The sequence below is a fragment of the Pogona vitticeps genome, chromosome 1 (assembly GCF_051106095.1).
Source record: "Pogona vitticeps strain Pit_001003342236 chromosome 1, PviZW2.1, whole genome shotgun sequence".
NCBI classification, from domain to species: Eukaryota; Metazoa; Chordata; class Lepidosauria; order Squamata; family Agamidae; genus Pogona; species Pogona vitticeps.
The window spans coordinates 60,674,342-60,688,868 of record NC_135783.1 but is presented as its reverse complement, the minus strand read 5'-3'; the positions used below and the strand labels follow the sequence as shown (position 1 = coordinate 60,688,868).

General features: G+C 41.3%; 1 protein-coding gene across 3 annotated transcripts in view; it reads left to right on the top strand.

Annotated features, from left to right (window-relative positions):
• Positions 1 to 4,076: 4,076 nt before the first annotated feature.
• DISC1 (DISC1 scaffold protein) overlaps positions 4,077 to 14,527 on the top strand; it is a 224,300-nt gene continuing 213,849 nt past the window's right edge. For 2 of the 3 annotated variants that reach the window (XM_078383154.1, XM_078383155.1), the window contains exon 1: positions 4,077 to 9,293. In XM_078383154.1, the coding sequence (XP_078239280.1) occupies positions 8,926 to 9,293 (368 nt within the window). In that variant the 5' untranslated portion in view covers positions 4,077 to 8,925. The remainder of the gene's footprint in view (positions 9,294 to 14,527) is intronic. The other variant, XM_078383156.1, reaches the window with a different exon arrangement.

Below are 14,527 nucleotides of genomic sequence, written 5' to 3'. Positions count from 1 at the left end.
TGCTATTCTTTTACTATCCATTTTATTTGACAAGATGGTTGATCTTGTGTGCATATAATCCAATGCTTCAATTAAATGAATTATTTGCCCTGACATTCTTGCAACATGGTGATTCTACGCATCACAGAATACAGAATTTTTTTTAATGGATTGCTTAATTCAGGTTTTGGGTTTCTAGCCTCACAGTTGTACTGAACACTCATAGTTTCAACTCAGGTTGTCAAGGTGAAGGGAATAACCTTTTCTGCAGTTTGCTTGTATGTACTTCAGAGGTGTAACAGTGATCTCCCATTCCTCAAGGTGGCATTAAGCAGAAGCTTCTTTTGCGTGATCTGATAACTGTGAGGTCAAGGGTTTGTTTAAAATCTTGTGGTGCTCTTTAAAGAAACAAAACTGGTTTATGATAAGTCTAGTGTCTAGGTTTCTTCACAAAGGGGATTGTGCAATTCAAATTATTCTATTAACAAATTTATTTATTTATTAAATTTATACCCCGCCCTTCTAGACCATGTCTACAAACAAGTGCATTGATTAAAAGATTCCCATCCAGGTGTGAATATCTTGCTCTTTTTGAAGAAAGTGGCAGTGGCAACAATGCATAATTACTTGTAAATTCTGCACACAAAATACTGATTATTGTATTGTGGTGAACAGTGCAAGCCCATGGTTGGGGGAACCTTCAGGGTTGCTGTTCTCTCATCATGTATTTGTTTTCCTAACCATGCTGACTTTTGGTGCTAATGATAGAGGTGCAGTTTGTTTATTATTTTATTGATTACATTGACTTATATACCTCTCCCCATTAGTGTAGAAGCACTGTTTTGGGTGGTTTATAGATAATTAAAACAAACTACAGAAAAGTAAATATAACATAAATAACAAAAAGACAAGTTCTATTTGTGCAACTTGAGGCAGAAAAAGTACTGAATGTTTCTAAAACTCCATCCACCTCTCTGACATTTGTTGTTGTTGTTTAGTCGTGTCTGACTCTTCATGACCCCATGGACCCTCCTGTATTCCACTGCCTCATGGAGTTTGGTCAAATTCATGTTGGTAGCTTTGATGATACTGTCCAACCTTCTCATCCTCTGTCGTTCCCTTCTCCTCTTGCCTTCCCATTTCCCAACATCAGGGTCTTTTCCAGGGAGTCTTCTCATGAGATGGCCAAAGTATTGGAGACTCTGTCCTTCCAGTGAGCACTCAGGATTGATTTCCTTTAGAATTGATAGGTTTGTTCTTGTTGCAGTCCATGGGACTCTCAAGAGTCTCTTCCAGCAGCACAATTCAAAAGCATCAATTCTTCGGCGGTCAGCCTTCTTTATGGTACAGCTCTGAGTTCCATATATCACTACTGGAAAAACCATAGCTTTGACTATGAGGACCTTTGTTGGCAAGGTGATGTCTCTGCTTTTTAAGATGCTGTGTAGGTTTGTCATTGCTTTCCTTCCAAGAAGCAGGCGTCTTTTAATTTTGTGGCTGCTGTCACCATTTGCAGTGATCATGGAGCCCAAGAAAGTAAAATCTGTCACTGCCCCTATATCTTCCCCTTCTATTTGCCAGGAGGTGATGGGACCAGTGGCCATGATCTTAGTTTTGTTTGTTTGTTTGTTTGTTTTTTGATGTTGAGCTTCAGGCCTCTTTCACCGTCATTAAGAGGTTCTTTAATTCCTCCTCACTTTCTGCCATCAGAGTGGTATTATCTGCATATCTGAGGTTGCTGATATTCCAGCTGTCTTAATTCCGGCTTGGGATTCCCCCAGTCCAGCCTTTCGCATGATGTATTCTGCATATAAGTTAAATAAGCAGGGGGAGAATATATAGCCTTGTCGTACTCCTTTCCCAATTTTGAACCAATCAGTTGTTCCATATCCAGTTCTAACTGTTGCTTCCTGTCCCACGTATAGATTTCTCAGGAAATAGATAAGGTGGTCAGGCGCTCCCATTTCTTTAAGGATTTGACGTAGTTTGCTATGATCCACACAGTCAAAGGCTTTTGTGTAGTCAATGAAACAGAAGTAGATGTTTTTCTGAAACGCTCTGGCTTTTTCCATAATCCAGTGCATGTTAGCAATTTGGTCTCTAGTTCCTCTGCCCCTTCGAAATCCAGCTTGTACTTCTGGGAGTTCTCTATCCACATACTGCTGAAGCCTACCTTGTAGGATTTTGAGCTTAAACTTGCTAGCATGTGAAATGAGTGCAATTGTACGGTAGTTGGAGCATTATTTGGCACTGCCTTTCTTTGGGTTTGGGATGTAGACTGATCTTTTCCAATCCTTTGGCCACTGCTGAGTTTTCCAAACTTGCTGGCATATTGAGTGTAGCACCTTAACAGCGTCATCTTTTAACATTTTAAATATACTTTTTATACATCATGAATCCAGCAGCAACTCTGTAACAGCTATCATTTTCTGTATACACTTTTTCAATATTAATATCTGTGGGTATGATAATAACTTCCTATATGGACTATGACTATGATGCAAGGGAGCTGTTATTCTGCTTCCATTGCTCGAGTGTTGCAAAAGGAAAATACTATATTAAGTAGGTGGTGTACATACATGATAATGATCTAATATAAAATGTGCTGATTGCATCATTAAATTTGCTCTCCTAAATTAAGAGAACTCTATCGCTCCATGTTAATAGCTGTACTTGAAAGGAAGATACTTCCCATATACAGAACTTTACAAACAGTAGATTATATCGGAGGGCAAGACAATCTTTGCAGAACATCTGTTTTAATGATGCTTTGTTTTTTGGCCTAATACCAAGCACATGACTGACACCAGGCTTACAGGCTTAAAAAACAGGCATCCTGCCATTGATTGTTTTGCGGATAAATGTCACTTTCCCAAATATCCACAGCAATCATGCAAATACACTTAATCTTTTTGCAACCTGTGTTTCCTTGGAAGAAATGGCCAAATTAAAGGAGACATTGTCATTTCATGACAACATGCAGGTCAGTTTGGAAGGGAGGTATGTGCCATTTTCCTGAGGTTTTGCCTCTGTTAGAGAAAACTATGTTTTACGTAGTGTATTGCAGATAACTGACCACTAGGTATTTCCACCCACCCTGTTTCCCCAGAAATAAGACCTAACCTGAAAATAAGCCCTTGTATGATTTTTTTAGGATACTCACTAGCTACTGTTTGTAAACATGAAGATCTACTTCTAGCCACCTCAACTGTCTCCCCAACTCTTTGGCATCACCATACCTGAAAAAGTAGGCTGTAGCCCACAAAATAGCAACTGTGCGCTGTCAATTCAGTTCTGACTTATGGTGACCCTTTTCAGGGTTTTCTAGGTAGAGTGTATTCAGAAATAGTTTACCATTCTCGTCTTGTGGGGCACGCTGGGACTGTGCAGCTTGCCCAAGGTCACACAGGCTGGCTTTTCTGGGATGCACAGCGATGAACTGAATTCCCAACCCCTGCCTTTGCAGCCAGATACTGTACCTAACTCACTTAGCTATCCAGCCAGTAGTCCACAAAAGCTTTCGACAAAAAAGCTTTGCCAAAAACAAAACAAAACAAAACAAAAACCTCTTGCTAAGTCTATAAGATTTCACAAGACTGTTCTTTTGGCTGCAGCAGATTATAGTTATCCTTCCAGGAATTGTCTGTGCCTGGGACAATATAGAGGGTTAATGTTATTTTGCAAATATATTTTCCAAAGATGCTCTACTTGCAGCCCTCAGAATTATTTGCTTCAATCTCAAATGTCAATCCTTTTCATGGATTGCTGCCTTGTCGCGGCGAAGGGGCTTGAGTCATTCAGAGAAGCTATGGGCTATGCCATGCAGGGCCACCCAAGACGGACAGGTCATAGTGGAGAGTTCTGACTAAATGCGATCCATCTGGAGCAGGAATTGGCAAGCCACGCCAGTATCTTTGCCAAGAAAACTCCATGGACAGAAACAAAAGGCTAAAAGGTATGGCTCTGGAAGATGAGCGCCTCAGGTCGGAAGGCATCCAACATGCTACTGAGGAAGAGTGGAGGACAAGTACAAGTAGCTCGAGAGCTAATTGAGTGGTTCGGCCAAAGCTGAAAGGACGCTTAGCTGCGGACGTGCCTGGAAATGAAAGGAACATCCCATGCGGTAAAGAAAAATACTGGAAAGAAGACACAGAGGAATTATACCATATTTGGATATCCCAGACAACCCAGATAATGTGGTTGCTGACCTTGAGCCAGACATCCTAGAGAGTGAAGTCAAGTGGGCCTTAGAAAGCATGGCTAACAGCAAGGCCAGTGGAGGTGATGGCATTTCAGTTGAACTATTTAAAATCTTAAAAGATGACGCTATTAAGGTGCTACATTCAATACGCCAACAAGTTTGGAAAACTCAACAGTGGCCAGAGGACTGGAAAAGATCAGTCTACATCCCATTCCCAAAGAAGGGCAGTGCCAAAGAATGCTCCAACTACCGTACAATTGCACTCATTTCACACGCTAGCAAGGTTATGCTCAAAATCCTCCAAGGCAGGCTTCAGCAGAATGTGGACCGAGAACTCCCAGAAGTACAAGCTGGATTCCGAAGGGGCAGAGGAACTAGAGACCAAATTGCTAACATGCGCCCAGGATGTCAATGTTTATTCTTGCCATCTCCTGTTTGACCACATCCAGCCTACCAAGATTCATAGATCTTACATTCCAGGTTCCTATGCAGTATTTTTCTTTGCAGCATCAGGCTTTCCTTTCACTTTCAGGTGCTTCTGCAGCTGAGCGTCCTTTCAGCTTTGACCCAACCACTTCATTAGCCCTCGAGCTACTTGTACTTGTCCTCTGCTCTTCCTCAGTAGCATGTTGGACGCCTTCTGACCTGAGGGTCCCATCTTCCAGCGTCATATCTTATAGCCTTTTTTTTTCTGTTCATGTCAATGATGCTGGAGTGGCTTGCCAATTCCTGCTCCAGGTGGATTGTGTTTAGTCAGAACTCTCCACTATGACCTGTCCGTCTTGGGTGTCCCTGCATGGCATAGCTCATAGCTTCTCTGAATTACTCAAGCCCCTTTGCCATGACAAGGCAGCAATCTGTGAAGGGGAGCTCTGTTTAGCAAAAACCAAACAGCACATCAGCACAAATATCTCATACTAATTATCAATCACAGTGGTGGGGTGATGATTTGGGCTTGTTTTGCAGTCACAGGACCTGGGCACCATACAGTCATTGAGTTGACTATGAACTAATCTGTAAACCAAAGTACTCTAGAGTCAAATGTGAGGCCATCTCTTTGACTGCTAAAGCATGGACAAAATTGGCGCATGCAACAGGACAGTGATCCCAAGCACACCAACAAATCTACAACAGAATGGCTGAAAATAAAAGAATCAAGGCGTTACAATGGCCCAGTCAAAGTCCAGACTTCAACCTGATGGAAATGTTGTGCTGGGACCTTCACAGAGCTGTGAATAAACAAAGCCTCAATGAAGTGAATGAAGCAACCCTGTAAGGATGACAAGGATGTAAATATGACAAAGATGCATTCTCGTGTCTTAGATGTTGGCCTTGATATTTCAAGAGGATCTGTTTCGCTGGCCTAGCAACCCACAACAATTTTTCGTTTGTTCAGGCATTGTCTGCATTTTAGCCTCATTCCCCTCCTCCCATAGAAATGATTTTGGAGCATGGACAAAGCCTCTCTGGATCTCTGGGCTCCAATGATGGGTACCCTCTTATCAGACTACATGGTTGTCATCAAGGGTGCTGGTGAATCTTGAGACATGATGCATTGCACCTTTCTGAACATTCAGGAAAAAAAATCAGTTTCTGCATGAAAGACACTAATAAAGTGTGTACTCACAGGAGTGGTGCAAAAGCACATGATTATTCATACAACCCCTTCTAGTATTAAAACAACCAAGCCAAGCCAAATCAAATCCCCAATGAAGAACTGGTTGTATTTATAAAACTATTCTAAGGGCAATTGAAAATATGAGGGGAATAGTTTTAATTCTTGAGCTTAATGGCTATCTAGTAAATTTTGCAGGTAGTGTTTTACCCAAAGAGTGTAAGTAATTACTTTTTGGGAGAAATGCCAAGATTATATAGTATCAGGGTGGGAGCAGACTGCCTCATGAAACTCCCCCCCCTTTTCTATTTTTTTCACAGGTCACGTAAGTGCTTGTATGTAATAGAATTGAAGCAATTCAACAGTGACATCTTGTGGGCATGTCCTTTGTTGCCTCAAGTTCTAGGGACTCATTTGTGCGGTCACAGGAATAATTTCACATAAAATCAAAGTGATTTCTTGCGGAGACTGGTGCATTATCCACAACCCATACATGAATGGAAGATACCAGGGAGACGAGTCAGCCTATGAGGCCTTGAGGGAGCTGCACAGTCCGAAGGCACCCCCAGAAGAAGGGAATGGTAGACCACTTCTGAATATTCTCTATCTGGAAAACCGTAAAAAGGGTTACCATGAGTCAGAATTGACTTGGCAGGATGTCTTCTTCTTCTTCTTCTTCTTCTTCTTCTTCTTCTTCTTCTTCTTCTTCATCATCATCATCATCATCATCATCATCATCATTGTTGTTGTTATTATTATTATATTATATTATATTATATTATATTATATTATATTATATTATATTATATTATATTATATTATTAATCTAGGTGTTCTAACACTAGCTTTCTGGTTTCCTAGCAGAACAATTCTAATACGCGTGTGAATGCTGGGAGGGCTTGGGGAGGATCAAGACAGAACAGCTTGCACTTCCCAAGTGCTGTTGGCTTCGTGCCTTCCCACACCAACCTCAGGCAGTCTACATGCACAGCAAAACCCATTCAAATAAATCTAAAAGTCAGACTTGGTTATATAGTGAGCAATGTTTTCTATGATTTGGGGGAGCAGTTTTAATGGGACCTCTACATGGAGAGGTGAAGTTTGATACTCATATCCCCAGCTACAATGTTACTATTACTCTGTCCCCTCTCCCCATAGGATGGCAGGGTATAAAACAAACTTCAGCACTGGGACCACTAGGGATTTATTTTCTAACTCATAAAACTCTATGAGACCTCTGTTATAGTGATATTGTGAGTGGGAAGGAAAATATTAAATCTTAGTATCAGAAAAATTAAAAGTTAGTTGTGGTTGAAATCCAAAGAGGCCATTCTGTTCTTGTTTTCAAAGAGGTTGCCATGTTAATCTGTTTCATCATATGTTAAAATAAACAAGAATAGGAAAAGAAAGGAAACATATACTGTATGAGAAAATGTAATTCATGGACGTTTGTGGTGAAATAAATCTGTTATTTCTTCAAAGTGCCACAACACGTTGTATGGGTATACTGTGTATATACTTACAATGACAATAAATTATTATTATTATCACCTTGGTGCCCTCAAAGCCTAGTCCAGAGAGTTGGGAGTGGATGTATGCCCTGAAAGCTAATGCTGAAATTTTATGTTATGTCAAGACGCTTTGTGTCCTTTTAAAGAGAAAGGTAGGGTAAAAATATTTTGAATAAATAAATAAAATAAATAAGTCAGAACTAACTTGTACTGACCCTACTATGACTTTCAAGGTGAGATATTTAAGGAGTGATTTTACCAGTTCTACAGCACCAAAGAGTTTTTATGCCTGAGCTGGGATTTGAACCCATGCCTCCTGAGTTCTAGGATGTTACTTTATCCACTACACCACACTGGGCATGTAATTATAATATACTAGCTTATTTTTATGGTGCTCTTGTTTGGTATATTGGTTGTTCCAGCTGTGGTGATATCCTGACTCTTCCTGGGAACACCTTTGTGGATTGGATTCTGTGATGTCAAGGAACCCTGGCCATCACTGAATGTTGACTGGTGCTTTCTATGCATAGTGTCATCAGTGAGTTTCCACTATGATTAGTGGCTGGCAAGAGAGTTGCCAGAAGCTCTGTAGGAGCAGCTGTGGAGTTCATAGGCTCTTACTGCACTTTTTACTTTAGTTTTTACTTTATTGCTGGGACTGAATAGGATTATCACTAAATTATGTGGGCTCTACACTAAGGCAGTAGCTTTTTCCTTTAGCAAGACCACAGGCCTAGTAATTTAGAAAAACATGGGCATTGTTGCTGCAGCATAGATTGGGTGTGGGGAGTTTGAAAATATGACAACCATTTTAGAAACATGGAGAAAGCAGCTCCACAACTACAAATTCATATTGATTACAGCAGAAATGAACTGGAGTAAATGATCCACAGAGTCCCATTTTTCTCTTTAAAACATATGTGTACAAATTGTAAAATGTTATATATAAAATGATGACATTTTTATATTTAATTCCATATTGTTACAATCAATTCTTCCTTTTTGGGGGTATCCTTTTAATACATTTGAGGCACTGGGTATTGATCTAAGCTATTTTCAACGTCAGCACCAAACTTTCTTGATGCTCACAGCAAGCAGCACTGTAGGCTGAGAATTAAGAGCTTCTGGGTGGGCTTCTCTCTTTTCAAATAATCAGGTCATTCAGAGTACAGTATGTCTCAGTGTCCCTAATAGAAATTGGTTATTTTTCTCTGTGGTGTATTTTTTTAAAAAAGCTAGGAATCTGGGATGTGGTTCTACATGACAGCCATCTCCTGAGATCTGCAGGTCCATGTCCTTTATTCTTCTCATGTTCAGGCGCTCAGTTTAGTTCTGCAAATGACATGATGGTGTCCAAGTTGCCCGAAGGGATTCTAAGGTTGAGCACAAGCTCTCGACTTTCAGTCTGCTTTAACTCCCAGTTCTGGGGAGGCTTCTGCACTCTGTTTGAATACAGTATGCGGGAGGTGGAGGCCGAAGAATGTCAAGGGCGGGAGTGTCGCATTGTCACATTTCAAGGCTGAGACAGGTCCTGTGTCCCTTCTGCTTTTAGGAGTGAGAGGGAAGGCAAGAACTCAACAGGTGGAGTCCCCTTTGGCAGAAAAACTTCGCGAAAGGAAATGCTCCTGAATGGTCTTGCATCACTAAAGATACTGGAGGCCGGGCGAGGAGAGAGAGAGAGAGAGAGAGAGAGAGAGGAAGAAAAGGCGAAAGCGTCCAGTCCGGGGAACGGATGCGACCCCCAGCGAGGTCCCCTCAGTCGTCGCCAGCCCGGCGGCGACGGCCTGGGCGGCCTCCACGTTTGGGTCCACCCGCTGACTCTCCGGCGGAGGCGAGCCCCGGGCTGGGGGCGGGGAAGGAGCTGCGGCCGAGAGAGTGGGGAGGCCGCCGGCGGGGAGGATGTGGAGCGACGGAGCCGTGGGAGAGCCCGAGTCGCGGCCCCCACGCAGCCCCCACGGCTCGGGCCGGCAGGAGCTGCAGCAGCCAGGTGAGGCTTCGAGGCGTCTGGAGGGGGCGCGGGGACCGCACACCCGGGAGCCCTCCGTGGGCGGGAAAATACAGGCGGGCTCGGGTGGTGAGGGGAACCAAGCGCTGCCTCGCTTTCTCGTCCAGCCCCGGCAGCGACCAGCGGCGCCCCTCCTTCCCTCCCTTCTCGCTTCGTCCCGAAAGAGGCGAGGGAGCCATCAAGCAGTGTTTTCGCCGCCGCCGTGAAGTTTCCTGACTCCCCTCCGGGTTTTTCCTCCAAGACTCTCTGCTAGACGCAGGACGTCTGGCAGGTCCCGGAGTTTTCTCAATGCTCACGGCTGCCTTGGTGCTTCGGGGAGTTGAAGTCCTAGGAAGCCAGTTTTCTTACCCTTGTTCTAGACCAGTGGTTTCCAACCTTGGGTCCCCAGATGTTCTTGAACTGCAGCTCCCAGAAGCCTTCATCATTAGCTGTGCTGGCCAGGATTTCTGGGAGTTGTAGTCCAACAACATCTGTGGACCCAAGGCTGGGAAACACTGGTTTAGACTGAGGTTGATCAAATAGAAGGAAGGCAGTCGCAGTGGTTGCAACCTGCGACTCTGCTTCAGGGACCCAGTTTCCAGTGTGGGAGACTCAAGAAGAGCCATGGAGAAAAAGGGGGCAACTGAGGAAAAATAAATGTACATGATGACATCATATGCTGCAAGTGGGCATATTGCTGTATGTAGTGGAAATAACTACGGCCTCAGTTATTTAGGGCTGAGGCTTCTGCTGTAAAAGATAAAAACCCTCCTGTGTTGTTAGCCTGACATTTTTGTGTTCGTATAAAATTTAAGCAGTAAATGGTCCTCCAGATGTGGTTCCGTTAACTGTTGTCAGTTCCTCACCACTGGCTGTTCTGATTAGGGCTTTTGTTCCAAGAACATCTCGCAGGTCACAAGATGCCCTCCTTAAAAAGGGCCTAACCTCTGGAGGCATTCTTCTGACTTTCTTCTGTTTCCCACAATACAGTTGTCTTTCAAGTACTTTAATAGTTCATAATGCTTGAACTGGTTGTTTTGGTTATTGTGACCTATAATAACAAAAATCCACATTTCTGAAGCCAGTGCACCCAATTCAAGAGAGGACTCAGGCTGCTTGATCGGTTGACATGGGCGAAATCTTGCAACCTAACCTCGCCTTCCTTCAGCCAATCAACAAAAAATAGCTGAGGATACCATGTAAACAAACAAACAGACAAATAGTACACATGAGAACTGTTGACTTCCTTTTGAGTGCAAGAAGGGATATATGTCTGAGCGCAGAAACACAGAAAAGCATTTTGAGTATCTAAGTGTTTCCTCTTTCAGAACTAACTTCAGTTTGGTTGAGGGAGTGATTTTGATGAAGGAAATGACATTGTGGGGGAAGGAATATTTAAACACCCTGTCTGTGAAGACCACTTCCCCTTCATAGAAGCCATGTGGGATTTTTAATTCAGAAAAGGAAATGGGAGATCTGAGCCAGGATTCTCATGACTTGGTTCGTTATACCCAAACCAAGAGCATGCAAACTGGGGTCAACCTTTCTCAGGGGACATCCTGTCTCACTCTGTCTCTGAGTCCACAACTAGGAGTAGGTTCTTTTGTGTTTATGGATGGCTACTCCTGGACCTCTCTAAGAATTCTGGGAATGTCACAGGCCACGAAGCTGACTCTTCATACTCATTGTTTTTAGCTTTAAATGTTGGCTTTTAATGATGTAAACCACTGTTGTATAGTTGTTTTCAGCTTTAAATATTGTCTTTCAGTGATGTAAGCTGCCTTGGGTCCTCTGGATAAATTCCATACCCCTTCTCTAGAGGGATGAAACCTACGGGTGTGCTTTTTGGGTCTGTGGGCTGCAGTTGTGAATTGCAGTCCAAAAACAAACAAACAAACAAACAAACAACAAACAACAAAACAAAACAAAGGAACACATTCCTATCAATGTAATTATTAATGCTATTATTTCTGGATCTTGAGTGTAGTGGCAGATTTCTGGATCAGACTGAGGTTACAGTGCTAAGGACAGGAATTTTAACCCTTTCCCCTTGTGCTGGTTTTCCGATCTAAATGAAATTGCTCTGAAGTGGATATTTGCCCAATAAAGGAATTCTTGCAGGTGCCAGTTTGACAGGACTAGGGATGAGGCTAGCGGCAACACTATAATGAAAAGTTCCCTATTAAGGTTCTGCCTTTTAGATGAATAAAAGTTTGTGCAACTTTGTGGTATGAGCTGGGGTATAAATAGATTCCTTGTGCTTTATAATAAAAACCTAATGTAATACTATAGCTGTGTTTGATTCCATTCTTGGTTAGCAAGGTATTTGACCTGCATTTATAAAACTAACTGTACTTTGAAGACTTTCTTAGATCTTGCAGAGGCTGACTGACCCTGTCAAATTCCTTGGTGAGATCATCAGGCCAAGCAGAATGGCTCACATTATTCTCTGCATTGTTTCGGTCTACCTTATCTTCGACTCTTGCTTAGAGTACAGGAAGGTAGTTAACTATAACTCTTATTAAGATCAGCTCTTCTAGTGTCAGGCTATAAACTAGAAAGACAGACAGAAAGAAAGAAAGAAAGAAAGAAAGAAAGAAAGAAAGAAAGAAAGAAAGAAAGAAAGAAAGAAAGAAAGAAAGAAAGAAAGAAAGAAAGAAAGAAAGAAAGAAAGAAAACTGTTGTAAACTAATATACTCATTAGGTATATGATAATATATTGTTCATCAAATTTATCTTAATTTTTCTGAAAGTGATATCTGGTATAGTATATAAATTACTTCTACTGTTCTTGGTCCTAAAATGTATCTGTTTCCCCAGAACTTTGATTATTGGGCATTTAACAATTTAATAAAATACAATTATTGACAGTATCTTTTGAATAAAGCAAAACAGAAAAAAAATCCAAAAACGTGATGGCACCTGAAAGACTAAGTTTTATATTTTTTAATGTGATTTTTTGTGAACAAGTCCACTTCATCAGACATAAGCGTTCTGGATAGTAGATAGAGTGATAGACTAGGACTCTGGAAAACAGAATTTGAATTCCTGCTTGACTAGGAAAACTTACCAGGGGAGTGGAACTGGTAAAACCACTTATCTTGAAAGCTCTATTAGGGTTGTTGTAAATCAGTTCTGACTTAATGGCACAGAACACACAAAAATAGTCTAAAAAAGAGCGAAGGAAATTTAATTAATTTCCATATTTTATAACATGCCTAGTAGCCAAAGAACAGGAGTCCCATGTCCATTAATGTATAATATGACTTGCAGGCTAGTGAGCAGTCTAGTTCCCTTCTTTTCCTGCTAGCCTTGGAGTAACATGGACCAACATAGAGATGAAGCAGGCTACCAAAAGAGAGGCGATTGCTCCATATTTTCTCTGCCAGTTTGATTGACAGAGGTCAGGGTTGCTCTCTTACTAGCTTGCTAAGAAACTGGTTAACATGCCTGTCCATGCTAGATGCTGAAGTCTGTGCTTTGCTTCTGCAGCCAGCATGAAACCCTGGCTACTAGAGCTACTTATTTAAAGATTTCTAGACTATATTTTAGGACATTAAAGGCCATACAAGGTGGTGAGAAAATTCAAAGGCATTCATTTGAATGAATCAATTTTGGAGGGCTCTCCCACCCTCCTCATGGCTACATCTTTCTTTCTTTCTTTCTTTCTTTCTTTCTTTCTTTCTTTCTTTCTTTCTTTCTTTCTTTCTTTCTTTCTTTCTTTCTTTCTTTCTTTCTTTCTTTCTTTCTTTCTTTTCTTTCTTTCTTTTTTTTCTTTCTTTCTTTCTTTCTTTCTCTCTCTCTCTCTCTCTCTCTCTCTCTCTCTCTCTCTCTCTCTCTCTCTCTCTCTTTCTTTCTTTCTTTCCTCCCTCTATTTGTTCCCTACTATCCTCCATTCCTTTGGTTTCCATCTGAATGAAATTGGTCCTCGGGTTGCAGTTTGCCCACTTTTCTTAAAAAATGCCGCCTCCTTCCTCTATGATAGTTTCCATAGTATTTCACAACTGATATGGCAAAATATACTTCTGAATAGTTATTCAGCTAACTGGTACAAAACCAGAGTAGCATCCGAAACTTATACTTCTTTGGTAGTAATATAATACAATTCATTTCTAGTTTTCACTAAAACCAACATTTATGAAGCAACGATATGCCAGAATTGAAACCACTGATGATAGAAGAGCTAAAACAGGTAGTTTGTGGGAGTTGTTTAGAAAGTTTTGAAAGTCTTCATATTACAGTACAGTACTCAGGTTCCTAAACAGGTTTCACACAAAAGTGATGGTGAAAATACATTTATACTGATGCCTGGCTAAATGGACATGTTGTTAACAATTCATTTGTACTCAACTCTTACCTATTTCAGAATGTGAATGTGTAGAGTTACTTTCTTTCCCCCTATATTCCTTGTGTTTCTTCTTCTTTTGTTGTATAAAACATGTGGTTTATTTGCAGAAAATTCGCCATCTCTGTGAGTTGTGCTGGCACAGTCCTACAGAGGGCATTCTAACCTTACACTTGTTCTGAATTCTGCAGGATCTGTGTCTGGGTCATATTTTCTGTGTTAGGCAACTTGGATATTCATTCAATACAGTATTTGAGTGCAAAGGGAAAAAGTGATCACATGTCATACCTTTTATGGAAAAAGACTTATTTTTTTTTACTCAAGAAGACGTTGGTACAGCGGCAGCAACCTTAGCTCATACAGTACCTTCTCAAGATATCAAGGAATTGTTACAATTTCACATATCTTCTTGTCTGTGTTTCTGTAGTCATGTGAACTTTGCTCAGCAAAAGAAGAATTTTTTAAATAGTGGAGTCTTTGCAACCCATTTTAAACCTCCTTTGCATGTTCCCTTTTCAGTTTCATTCATAGTTCCCCAAAGAGTCAAAAGGCTTTCAGTTGCAGGATAATGCCTGCACTGTTCTACTGGCATTTAAAACATCTCTATGAAAAGGCCTCTTTGTCTCTTTAGTGGAAGAAGCCCCAGGAAGACCTTAAGTTAGACAGACTTTATTAAATATCCCTGATACGATCTGATGTCTAATCTAGTAAGTGGCACTGAGACTTTTTTCTGTGGGCATTGTCATAGCAAAAATTGTGTGACCAAGGAACCATACTAGTTAATGACCTGGACGTTTCCATGTTTTCCTAGAAGGAAATGCTACTGAATTCACTGCAGGCTTACTCTTAGTCATGTAAGCCTGCATATAGGATAGTCTGCATCAAGAATTGC